Raw genomic sequence first — 12,699 nt, 5'->3', positions numbered from 1 at the left:
CTCTTCCTCTCTTCTTCTCTCCCTCCCTCCCTTTCTTCCTTCTGTCCTTTCTTCCATCAGACAGACAGACAGACAGACAGCCTAAGTACCTGCAGAAGGATCTTGTTGCCATCATGGTCCTCTGTCTGCCAGCGCCCCTCACTGATAGGGCTGCAGGGGTTGGGCAGGAGAGGCACCAGCTCTCCAATGTCCTTTACTCGGAACTCCAGCACGGAGGAGTCGGTGGGCACTGGGCTCTGGTCACAGGGTAGTCTTTTCAGGGAAAACTGGATGTCCACATCCAGATTGGAGAAAATGGGGAAGATGCAGAAGTCCGCTTTCCTCTGACTGGGGCTCCGGCGCAGGATTAGCTCGTAGAACTGCAGGCTGTCTGCATAGCTGTCATGGCGACAGTAGATGGTGAAGCGCACGATCTCCTTGCCATAGTGTACAGGCCGGATGGCCCACAGTGGGGTCCCGGGGGCCAGGATGAAGAAGTCCTGGCTGCAGGGCAGGTAGGGCAGGAACCGGCCGTGCACGCGCTCTGTGTGGTGGTGGCGCCAGGGTGGGCGCTGCAGCGTGCGGTGCAGCTGGAGGATCTGCTCCTCACCATATTCCTCCTGCAGGAACAGCACCACGGCCAGGGCTGGCTGTGCTCCTCTGGGGGCCTTGCGCCGTCTTCGGCCAGCTCGCCTCTCTGACACACGGAACAGCGGGAGGTCGGGGTGGACCCAAGCCAAGACCTTGTCGATGGCCTCCTGCAGTGGCTGGGCTTGGCCTGGGTCTGCGATGATGTGGATGCTTACCAGGAAAGGGTCCTGGGCCTCTTCTAGGGAAAGCTCACCTGGGGCACAGAATGAACAATAAACAAATTGAACAAGTGGGCAGATAAAATGGTGATTATTTCATGAAGATGACCAATGATGACATGTATTTAGCAGGAAGAAAGCCAAGTTCTAACTGGACTCAATCCATGACCTGGGATTTTCTGGTTTCAAGCTTATGTATAGAAACTACAATGGTTGCATGAACATCCAGAGAGGACGGAGCTACTGCCAGAACCGGTTCCCACACTGCAGTGTTAGCAAAGTATTGGCTCTGCATTTCCTCAGTTCCAGTGCACTTTCCATTAGACCACAGGGAGCCCAGCCTCGGCTTTGGAGGGGATAACAAGCCAATGAGAGGAGCTGCTGCAGCATCACTGGTGGGTTGCCTAGTATTGCTGCAAAGGAGCACAGTGCCTTGCCCCACTGATGTCCCAACACTGCTGCACCCTCTGGCTTGCTCAGCTCACTGATTTATTTTGCTCATTCATTTAAGGGACATGCAGGGACCCCTCAGGCCTCATTGGAGAGCAGAGACTTATGCTTGCTTCTGGGAGCTCACGCTAACTGACAGGTGAGGCTGTCATGCACGCAGCTTCCATCTGTTGGGAAGAGGGAGGCTGGTTATGATTGCTGGAGAGACCAGGGAAGGACAAGTGTCATGTTCTTGCTGTCTGCTGCAGCTCACTGGGATAGAGGGTATCAGTGGGGAAGCACAGTGAGGCTGTGACTGCTGGGTCAGGCTGCCTTTGCTGGGTGAGTCCATCCACAAGCCCACAGATCCTGAATGAGCAGGGTGCCCTCCCCATGTCCTCACTCAGGCAGGGCACCTGGAAGCATCTAATGCCAAGTGTGAAGCTGGCTGTTTGACTTGGCAGCATTTTCTCATGGGCTGACACAGCTGGCTGTCCACAGTGGCCTATTTCCTTTTCTTTTTCTTTTCTTGTATTTTAGGGAAGGGTCTACAGGGTTTTCAGGGTCTCACTATTAGATCAGACTTATAGTGATCCACCTGTTTACAGCCTCCCAAGAGCTGGATTACAGGCATGTGCCACCATGCCCAGTCTCAATTGCTTGGGGGGGGCGGGGCAGGCATGGCAGGCCCGGAGATCGAACCCCTGGCCCCTGTGCCTGCTTGTAGGCGCTTTAATCTACTGAGCTATTTGGCCGGCTCCACAGTGGCCTATTTCAAAAGATGCTCTGTCTGCCTTTATCTATATTCTGTGATAAAGCTAATGTAACCAAGACATCTTTAGGTCAACTGTGACAGGGAGACAACACTGGATTCTTTCACCACCTAGATGTCTTTCCTTGTGTGTCCCCCAGGTCCACCAGGAGTGTTAGGTCTACAATGATCAGTGTACAATAGTTTCTAAGAAGTGTGATATGCTTTTAGAAACCACAGCCTCAGTGAGCCCCCAAACAAAGTGTTTTCTTGTGTAGGTAAATAAGACAATTTCCCATGGGCCCATGAATCCATCTTATCACATGCATCTACACTAGCATGGCTTTAATCTTTTTGGATCAAAACCTATCTGAGCCAGGCATGGTGGTGCCCACTTGTAATCTCAGCACTCCTGGAGGCCGAGAAAGGAGGACTGCAAATCTGGGCCCAGTTTGGGCAACTTAATGACTTAGTGAGGCCCTGTCTCAAAACAAAAGGTTAACAAGATGCAGGAGGTGTAGTGCAGTGCAAAGTCTTCCAAACTCAACCCCTAGTAACACAAAAACAAGAATAATAGACAAACAAAAACTTGTCTGAATTTTCATCCCAATCCTCACAGCTAGATATTATTGAATCTCTTTCTCATTCATTTATTCCTTAAGCAATCAATACATACAAGGTACTAGAGAGACAAGGAAGCTGGCACCACTGAGAACTATGGGAGTTTGTTTACACAGACCCTGGCATGAATTGTGTTCCTTGCAGCACACACGAACCTGTGCAACCAAAGGTAGCAGTATTTTAACCATAAGCCACAGATGAGAATTTCTTGAAACACAGATATAAAAAAAATTCAATCTGCTATATGCCTACAAGGGATGCAACACAATAACATCTTAGGAGGGGGCTGGGTTCTAGAGTTATCACTGGGTAAGCATTACCTATAGACAATACCACTGGAAGTCCCCTTAATTTCCAACAAAGCACAGATGGCACTGACCTGCAACAAGGCAACCCAACCAGATGCACAAATGCTAATCTGGCTGGACACCATATGTATGAAACAGCCAGCTCCTGCGAGGGCTGGCACCACAGAGTACTCTGCTTCTTGATAGACACTAAAGCTGCACCCCAGAAATGAAACCTTCATTGAATAAGAGGCCTTCGGAGTTGAAAGGCTCCTGAAACCTAAGGGTGACTAAAGTGGTCCCAGTTGTCTCAGAGCCATGGAGTAGAATGACAGGTAGAATTAGTCCAACTGTCTGCTCGGTCTCCTTTCCTCCCTCTGGTTGAGCATGCATTCCTGAATTCCTGAGAGATAAATATGAGCATGATGCAATTTTGATTTGCTACCATGTAAAAAGGAAGGAGCAACTCTTTCTAGTGCCTCTGAGAAGGCTTCCTGGAGGAGGTCGTGGGTGAACTGGGTCTGGATGGGTAAACATCTCACTTAGAATAAGCCCTAATGTGGGAGGGACTGCTGCAGTAGGAGGGAGGCTATTTATGAAGGCACAAAACCATGCAAAAACAAGCACATTTGGAAGGCGGTGATGGATGACTCTTAAACATAACAACAGATGCAACTGGAAAATAATTGAAACCAGGTTCTGTAGGACTTGAGCTCAATTTCATGGGAGATACAGGTTTTTACACAGGCATGTCAGTGTCAAGCAGGAGGCTGACTAAAGGCAAAGTAAAGAGAGGATTAGTGAGGAGTCCAGGCAACGATAACAAGGACCTGGCAGAGTATGCATTCTAGGCCCTCTTTTTTTGTTCTACTATGTCTCTGTCAAATGACTTTGGAGTTGCAGGCACCACGGAAGAGGGAAATCTATGTTTCAGCAATGTGACACAATCTTTACTGGAGTTCTGTCGGCTCTCTAAGCTACCATGATGAGTTGTCAAGATTCAAATCAATATACGGGATCTACATATCAAAGCAAGGATATGGTCTGAAGATGTATAAGTCAGGGTTTTTATTGGTGGGATGAACCACCTGACATATATGACTTAAAGGGGGAAATAGTTCATATGGGCACCTGGTTTCAGTGCATGGTTGCCTGGCCCCAAGGTGCATGTCAGAAGGATGGGTGTAGCAAAGTCGGTCACTTCATGGCAACCAGGAAGCAGCAAAAGGGAATGAGCACCAGAGAGTAGGGCCAGAGGTCTGGTACAGTCCTCAAGGCCATGCACCCTGAAGCCCACCTGGCCACGCCCCCTGCAGCCCACCTACATATACCCAGAGGGCTGTGTCCCTGTGTCTTTGTGTTCCTGTGTCAGCCAATCATGGCTGGCAGTCAAGTTACAAAAGTAACAGTTAAGTCACAGAGGGCAAAGTCATCAGCCCGAGGCACACAGAGCAAGTGGCTCAACACTCACTGCAGCTCTGAGGTCTGTGCACGATTGCTGGGTGTCCTCCGCTGAACCCATTTCACAAGAGGGTCAGCAGCCACTCTCGTCCAAGTCCTCACAGCGCCCTCTCTGTGGTTCTGCATTCTTTTGCTGGCTGCCACCAATAGTTGTGCAGCTTGGACATCCACTTAAGTGTCTTTCCTCTGGCCCTGGTCTCAGAGGAAGAACACTCCAGGTGCCATCCCCCTGCTGGCACATGCCCAGGTCCTTACATCTGCACTGTCCTCAAGGGTGACTCAAACAGGCTGGCACCCAGGTGGGTGCACGGGAAAGAGAAAAGCAGAACAGTGATGTCAAAAAAGCCTGCAGCCGGTGGGGGAGGGGCAAGGGAGAGGGCAGGGTGTGAAGCAGGGGAGGGAGCATTGGAGTCTCCTAAACTTAGCTGTCAAGGCTCTCAGCCTCATGCTGCCTCCAGCGGTGGCCCAAAGGTTTCCCAGAGAGCAGTAACAAGGGCCATGCTAATCCTGAACGGGTGTGTGAATGCTTGCAGCTCTACACAAGGGCAGGTTGCCCAGCACAGAGCAGCGACTGGGCCGAAAGGCACTGCACAGAGCCCCGGTGCCCTGGCAGCTGGGGATGCAGCCAAGAGCAAGCAGGCAAGAAAGCTCAAGACTTGGCAAGTCCCCAGCACCCTCTGGTAGCACATAAGCCATGTATGTGGTGAAAATCCTGCCCCAGAAGGAGATGGAGCAGGGGCATTAGTATGCTTTGCCATCTCTCCCACGGCCCAGTGCACAGGACTCAAAGAACCACAGAAAACAGCTCGCAACTGTCATCAGGTACTAGGGTTACACATGCCCCAGGGAAGTCTGTCTCTGTTGAGCTACACAGGGAGCTAAGTATTTGAGGGGAGAGAGAAAAACCTGAATAATTAATTGTCACGAAAAGCCTCTAGGCCTCCCTGGAGAAGCAGAGCTGATGCATCTGCGGGATGTGCTCTGCCTTTATCATATCTATTACCCGTCTTCTCCAAGGCTTCAGGGAGCATCTGTTCTTTCAGGGCAAAGCAGACCAGACTGCAGCGGAAAGGACCTGCTGGTTACAAGAGGAGCCCATCACAGTCTCAACCAGGCTTCCAAATTAAAACTTCCACAAAGGAAAGGGAAGACTCTCATGTGATGGACAATTAGTTTCCATTGACAAAAACAACTTTAGCGAAAAACAACTTTAAGGAAAGCAGTGCGCAAGGCAAGACCATCTATGAGGCAGAAAGTACAAAATTATCCCAGGTATTTGTTACCTCCTAACCCCCCATGTTACACACCATCTGTGTGTCCCTTTTTTCCACCTAAATTTAACAGAAATATTTAACTATAAACATTTACTAAGTGCTCTTTATCTTCCAGACAGTGTCCTAAAGGCTTTACATGTATTATCTGATTTAATGTTTAAAACCATGCTGTTAGAGGTATTCTCCCCCTTTCTGTAGCTAGCCTGCTGCTCGCTTAGGTGGACATCCTTTGCTGAGTGCTACGAGGCCAGGGCAGAGGACCCAGGCCCTTCTGCCAGTGAAAGACCTCTGGATGCTGGATTGCTGCTTGGCTAGCTCAGCACTGCCTGTATCAGACCCCTCGCTGCCATTCTCTGCAGCCCAGAGCTTTACATCAGCCTCCCCTGTGCTGTCTTCTGCCAGTCTTATGTCTTTTACCAAAACCAGCCACTGGTATGTCCCCAAAGCATTGACTTCTCAGTACTGGGCACATGCTATTGAAGGTCAGGGTGTCTCATTTCAAAGGAATGCCTGAACTTGTCTCAGGATATGATGAGGTCAGATACCTCTTTTTAGAAATTTTGAGCAACAACTGATATTGCTGTCATTTAATCCATAGTTTGATACTAATACTTTGAAATTCAGGTGCAACCATTCACTTCATCAAAGAGTATTTTTTGAGCACCTACGATATGTCAGGCACTGACAGATACAGTGGTGAATAAAATAGAACTGTTTTCACAGAGCTTGTAGTCCAGTGGGGCAGAGAGATGATAAAGACGAAGCTGGTAGCTGTAGATGATTTACTGAACAAACACATGCTCACTGTGGGCATAGTAAGAGGTTTCCAAGGCAGCAGCCAGAAGTATTTACCATCAACTGAGCAAATCAGCATGCACCCTTCCACTGCCAAAACCACTGCCAACACCTGTGCCCCATGAACTCTCAGAGGGCCAAGAGAATCAAAACAAGGGCACCTCCTGCTGCTGGGAGTTGTTTGGTGTAGTGAAGGTGGCCCTGTGGCCTGACTTGAGGCTCTCCAACCTTACACGCTTGTAGGTGGAGAAACTCCATTTGAATCTCTAAAGCCCCTTCTGGTGGCACCAAATAGCTCTGGAGTTTGGATGTAAGTCAGCAACCAGAGAGACCCACCTGACCCAGTGGCAGAAAACACAGGTGAGAAGGGGGCTGGGCTCCCAGCAAGTACATTCTCTAGATTTCAGACAGGCTATATCTGAGAGTCAACATCAAGCCAGGAAGAGACACCAGAGTCCTCCAAGGAGAACAAACTCCACAGAGGGTCACTGCCCTCCTCAGCGGTACAGTCAGCCCACAAGGCCAGACACAAACGCATTCACAAAAGGGCTATTCACCCAGCATGTAATAAATAATCTTCTTTCTTTGTATTTTCCCCCAGTTTTTAAAGTCAGTTCTTTTATTTATTTTTTTTTTATGTATTTATTACAGGGTCTACAGGGTCTCACTACACAGATCAGACTCATAGTGATCCTCCTGTTTTCAGCCTCCCAAGCGCTAGGATTACAGGCACACACCACCACGCCCAGTCTCAGTCTCTGTTTCCACATGCCCTGGGGTTGAGGCTGGCACGGCACACCTGATTGAACCCTGGTCCCTGTGCCTGCTTAAGGAGGTGCTTTAGTCCGCTGAGCTATCTGACTGTCCTTTAAAGCCAGTTTAAACCATTGAATTAAAGAGAAAGTTTGTGAGCAATCTCCTTATCCCACCAAGATTTAAAATACAATCTTAGATTCAAAAATTCTTGGTAATTTTATAATTTCAACAAAACCATTAGTTGACCTCAAACTTTGGGCCGTTCAAGTGGCAAGGCTGGTCCCAGCGCTACACCCAAATAAAGCCCAAATCAAATGCTGGGGTGGGAATCACAGAACATGGTGGCAGGGAAGTGATATCACAGATGATAAGTTCTTTCTCCTTGGCCTGAATTCCCAGAACTTCTTGTAACTAAAGAATTGCACACAGGCTGAAATGGTTAGACTGAAACCTGGATTTCCACTTGGTAGAGGAGAACAATAGGGAATCTTTCTGATGCTTGTGCCTTTTCATGTTTTTGTAAGAAGAATCCTTTGCTCTACCTGTACTTATTCCACTGTTCTCTCAATTTTCATCATCTGCTGCAGAACAATGTCAGGAGTCTGCATGCCTGATTTGTATTCCTGAGCTCATTCTGAAAGTAGGACACTATTAAGAAAGAAATAATATAGAAAGCAAGGCAGATAATTCAGCTGCTCTGGGGTTTTTCTGCTTGGGGATGGGACATCTATTTCACTTTAAAAGTATGTCTACACTTCATTCAGCCCTGTCATTCTGAAACACACCCTTCTGCTGGAAAGAGGAGGGGAAGCAAAACCAGAAAAAGACTCTTTGAATTCTGACATAGCTTGACACAGATTCTGGGAGAGGACCACGAGGTGGGTATGTAATTAGTCTGAGGAGGTATAAATGCAGCTAAAAACATTTCACCATATCTAGCATATTTATGTAATCCTGAGGCCTATAATGATTTTGAGTGTTTATGAGAAGATAACGCAGGTCCAAGGCACACCAATACCCAGTGCCTAATATGTACTTAGACACCCTTTACATAAAAATTCGAAGGGCCAGAAGATGTTGGGAGGTGATGGCATGTTACACAGAATTCTTTCTTCTGCTCAATAATTTTAGTTATGTGCTTGTTGTTTTCATGCTAGTGACTGCTAGGCATGCCGTCACATAGGAAGGCCTCCCGCTCCTCAGTGCACAGGATCTGTGACCACATGCAGAAGCCTCACTGCACTCAAGACTGAGCCGTTGGCAGATTAATCAGAGAATCACAGAGAAAGCCCAGTTCTCCCCATAACAGACAAAGCAAAGATGCCTTGCAACTATTCTTGTGACAAAAAGGAAAACCTGTCTTCCAAGCACAGGTTGAATAGTTCAGCCTCACTAGTTTTATGAGCCCATAATAATGTCAGAAGATGGTTCAGGGGAGATAAAAACAAAGGGTGAGTGAGAACAGACAGGACATTCCTGCTCTACCGTAAGTACCATGTAGTACAAAACAATAGTTAAAAAACATACAAGAAAGAGAAAAGAAGAAAGAAGGAGCTTTCTTGGTCAATTACGAATTTAGGAATCCTTAGAGGTTATGGCCTAACTTCTTGCACAGCATTCCCCAAATACTTCCAGCCTGTCATCTTGCCAGATGTTAAAGCCAGCAGTATGGATACTGAATAAAGACAGAACCTATCTACTCCCTGCCTCCCGTGAAGCCAGTGCACAGGTGACGCAGTACCTTGCTGTGGCCATTACTGCTGCCCACAGCTAGGACAGAGGTGAAACCAACACTATACCTTCAGTGAGAGAAACAGAAGACTTCTCTTGGAGGATTTCCCCACCATCGGGGTCTCCCTACTCATGACCTACTCGACACAGCAGTTCTATTCCCTGCACACATGTGGTGCATGCACTGTTTATGTGTCTCCTTGTATATGAAATCACATAGGGTTTTTATGAGGCCTTAGCACATGCATCCAGGCCAGTGGAGAAGTGAAATGGAAACTTTGGAGAATAATCTGGCAACAGGAATCAGAAGCTTTACATACTACTTATCCATTTACTGTGGCAATTCTACTCATGGCTTTTTGTTCTCAGAATGAAGGCTCTAAGCAAGGATTAGTGTAAAGAGGTTCCTATGAATAGTGTTATAACAGCAAGAAACTGAATACACCCTACAGGACCTGCACTGGGGCACTGATTTATTAGCATAGTACAGAAGTACAATGGAGTACCACATAGACACTCACATTATTGGGAAGTTAATTTCCTAACATATAAAGATGTTTGAATATAGTTAGTGAGAAAAAAATATATGTAATAATAAATATATCTGTATGACTATAGTTGATCAGAAAAAAAGTCATAAAAGGAGACACCAAATTATGATAGTGATTGTTTTTGGGTAGTGAGATTCTGATCTTTTATCTTTTTTGATCATTTGTATTTTCTGACTTTTCTATAATGACTACATTATTTGGGTAATGAATATTACAATAGTCCCTCACTATTTCACTGATGCGTTGTTTTGTGGATTTTCAAAAAATATTGATCTAAATTATTTATCATGGATTTTTCACTATATAGTGGGATTCTGCAGTACCATACAGTATATGTATGTTATTAAAATTATGTAGGTTTTGGGTTTAGAAAATGGCTAAGAATATTAGAAATGTTTTTAAAAATGTGGGAAAGGTTTGTAATAGTGTGGAAGGGGTTATAAAGCCTTAATATATATATAAACACTGAAATAAACATAATGTCACTACTTTGCTGATTTTCACTTACTGCAGGGACGTCTGGAACGTAACCCCTGGGATAAGTGAGGGACCAATGCGTCCTCAAATTGAGCAAGCACCAGGAATGCGGGGAGGAGCGCTGGCAGCTTCGCACTGCTGGCCCTTCCCTCCGGGACCTGACAACCCTGGCACACCAGATGTTCCTGAGGTATTATTTCAGCTTCTTGGGGAAAATAAAGTCAGGAGACTCTGCCTTCATTTTTCTTTCATATCCTGGGTAGAAACTGACACTGTACATGCAGTAAAAGTTACACAATTAGAACTTATCTTTGAAGCCAGGAGGACTAAACCATATTTTTTTTTTTTTTTTTTTTGAGAAACAAATGTCAGTGAAGCAAGGCACTGAAGGAACTGCCTGTGTGGTATATCACCCTCACCCTCTGATTTTCTGATGCATATCTTTGGTTATTGCTTTTTTCTTATCAATTGTCAAGCAATAATATTGTCTGGCTTTACAGGTTCTCATTTGGAAAAAATATAGACTTCAGGCCATCAAATAACAGTCTTAAAGCACGACTGCTTTCACCTTGGTTGTTTCATTTATCTCAGAGGTTTGTTTTATTTGCTCTCCCCACAATCCTATGAGTAATGCTATCCCTAACTTCTGAAAAACAAAAAACAAGCAAGCAAGCAAGCAAACAAACAAACCCCCAAACTTAGGGGAAATATTCCATGCTAAAAATCAACCAATCTCAGTGGGTGATACAAATTTTTCTTCTAAATTTTCAATAGAAAGAAAAGAAAAAATAGGAGAGAAAATTTCAATAAAGTAATTCAAATATTTATCAAATGAAAAGCTTTCTTATTCAGACATTATACAGATTCTATAGCCTACAGGTTACACCATTAAATTCTAACTGAAGTGTGAGAAATTTGGATAAGCTGCATCTCTCTGGATGTTTTAAAATAAACCTTGGTAGCCAGGAGATGGACTAGCTCAGTGTCCCTGAAATTTTTAGGGCATTAAACTCACCTGCTCAAGGGTGGGACCTGGAGTTCTCTATTTCTGGCGCTCATGTGATATCCCTGGACCATATTCAGAGCCACAGATTGGGTGACATTTTTATGTTCCACCAGGCCAAAAACCCAGTTTCTGGTCAGCTGGCAAAATGTGGGGCCAACAGGATCCACTGACCTCCACGTGCTACTGTTTTGTTCTGAGGGCATGGCCAGCCTTCACCTGAATGGCTTCACCCAGACCCACCACAAATGACACCATCATGCTTGTGGCCTTTGAACAAGTGTCTTCTACATGTCATATGCTCATGGCTCCAGCCCTGAGAGGAAGGCCCAGAGATAGGACATCTTTCCGAAGTCCAAAGCCATATGTGCTACAGAAAACCGGTGTGTGGGGTTATGTGAGGTGCTGCCCCCAGGACACCCTCCTTTCTTCATTTAAGGAAAGATAAAGTAGAGCCATTATCTTCTAGGGAACAAGAAAAAGCCCTGTTGCATAGTACTCTCCCACCCAGCTCCACGGACAGCAGTTATAGCTATCCTAGCTTCCCATCCAGAGAATGTAAGAGAAACTTCCAAAGCTTTAGCCCTACAGTCCCCTTGGAGGTCAGAGCACAAAGGATGACAGACTGCACAAAGAAACAAGATTGGTCTGCTTATGTGTACAGCACCTTAGTGATCCCTCTCTGGTCTGTGTGGCCATGGCCACACACTAATATGGAGCGTGGCAGCACTCACAACACTGTCCAGCATCCAGCTCCCCACAGAGAGCCCTCTAGGGCTGTGGACTCACTGCTGGGCAGCAGCTCACACAGAAGCTCCTGTTAGAGATCCAGTCCTAGCCCAGGCCCAGTGAGTGTGTGGGAGAGCTTCTGGCTACCCTGTGCCCGTGGGACCCGCTGGTCCAAGTCCAGGCGCAGCATAGGTGAGACCCTCTTCCACCCCCTTGGGGGCACCACCACTTCACAGCATCCCCCTCACCTCACCTGCCAAGTGAGAATTTGTGCTGCGTTCTGGGGACCCCTAGATGCAGTCCTAGCCCAGGATTAGTGAGTGTGTAGGAGAGCTTCCTCTCCCTCCTACTCCACCTTTTCCCCTTCAGACTCAGCTCAGGCCTGGCATACAGGTGAAACCCTGCAGCTGCAATCCCTGCAGAGAGAGTAGGAGACAGAACTATCCAGCTAGTCCAGGAGCAGAACATCTTGCCAGAGAGGCACAACAGGTTCACTCCCAAGGGCTGTGGCAGGAAGGAGCTGAGCACAGCAGCCAGACCCAAGCCAGGCACAGCTGGATAAATCCAAACTTTGTAGATCTCCACCTGAATTCCAGTAGGTGCTAAGGTTATAACTACCAAAGCTCTACAACAAAGGTCGGAAGACAGTGCTATACAAAATGATAACGAGAAGGGGCAAAATGCTATCTCAGAACCCAAGTCCACCCATAACAAGTGCAGAGGATATTAACACAGAACAAATTGGGAATCACATACCTGAAATCAATGAATCAACAGCTTCTGAAATAAAGAAACAACTGCAGAAAAGTATAGAGGAACTCAGATTGGAAATGAAAAAAGAAATCCCTGAATTAATAACATCTTCAGTAAAGAATCAAATGCAGCAACATATGGAGGAAACCCAATGCCTACACAGAACAAGTGCAGTGGACTCTAGCTCAGCTCAAATATATGAATTTATAGCATCAATAGTAAATAAGCAACAGCACAAAGTTATAGAGGAACTCAGAGAAGAATTATTTTCTGAAATAAAAAAAGAATTCTCT

General features: G+C 46.3%; 1 protein-coding gene across 1 annotated transcript in view; it reads right to left on the bottom strand.

Moving 5' to 3' along the window:
• Positions 1–12,699, bottom strand: part of Fam124a (family with sequence similarity 124 member A) — a 60,205-nt gene that overhangs the window by 28,546 nt on the left and 18,960 nt on the right. Inside the window, exon 3 of the mRNA XM_004633101.2 lies at positions 90–823. Within this exon, the coding sequence (XP_004633158.1) occupies positions 90–823 (734 nt within the window). The remainder of the gene's footprint in view (positions 1–89; positions 824–12,699) is intronic.

Source organism: Octodon degus, unplaced genomic scaffold (genome assembly GCF_000260255.1).
Source record: "Octodon degus isolate 3935 unplaced genomic scaffold, OctDeg1.0 scaffold00051, whole genome shotgun sequence".
NCBI lineage: Eukaryota > Metazoa > Chordata > Mammalia > Rodentia > Octodontidae > Octodon > Octodon degus.
This window is presented reverse-complemented; position numbering and strand designations above follow the sequence as displayed.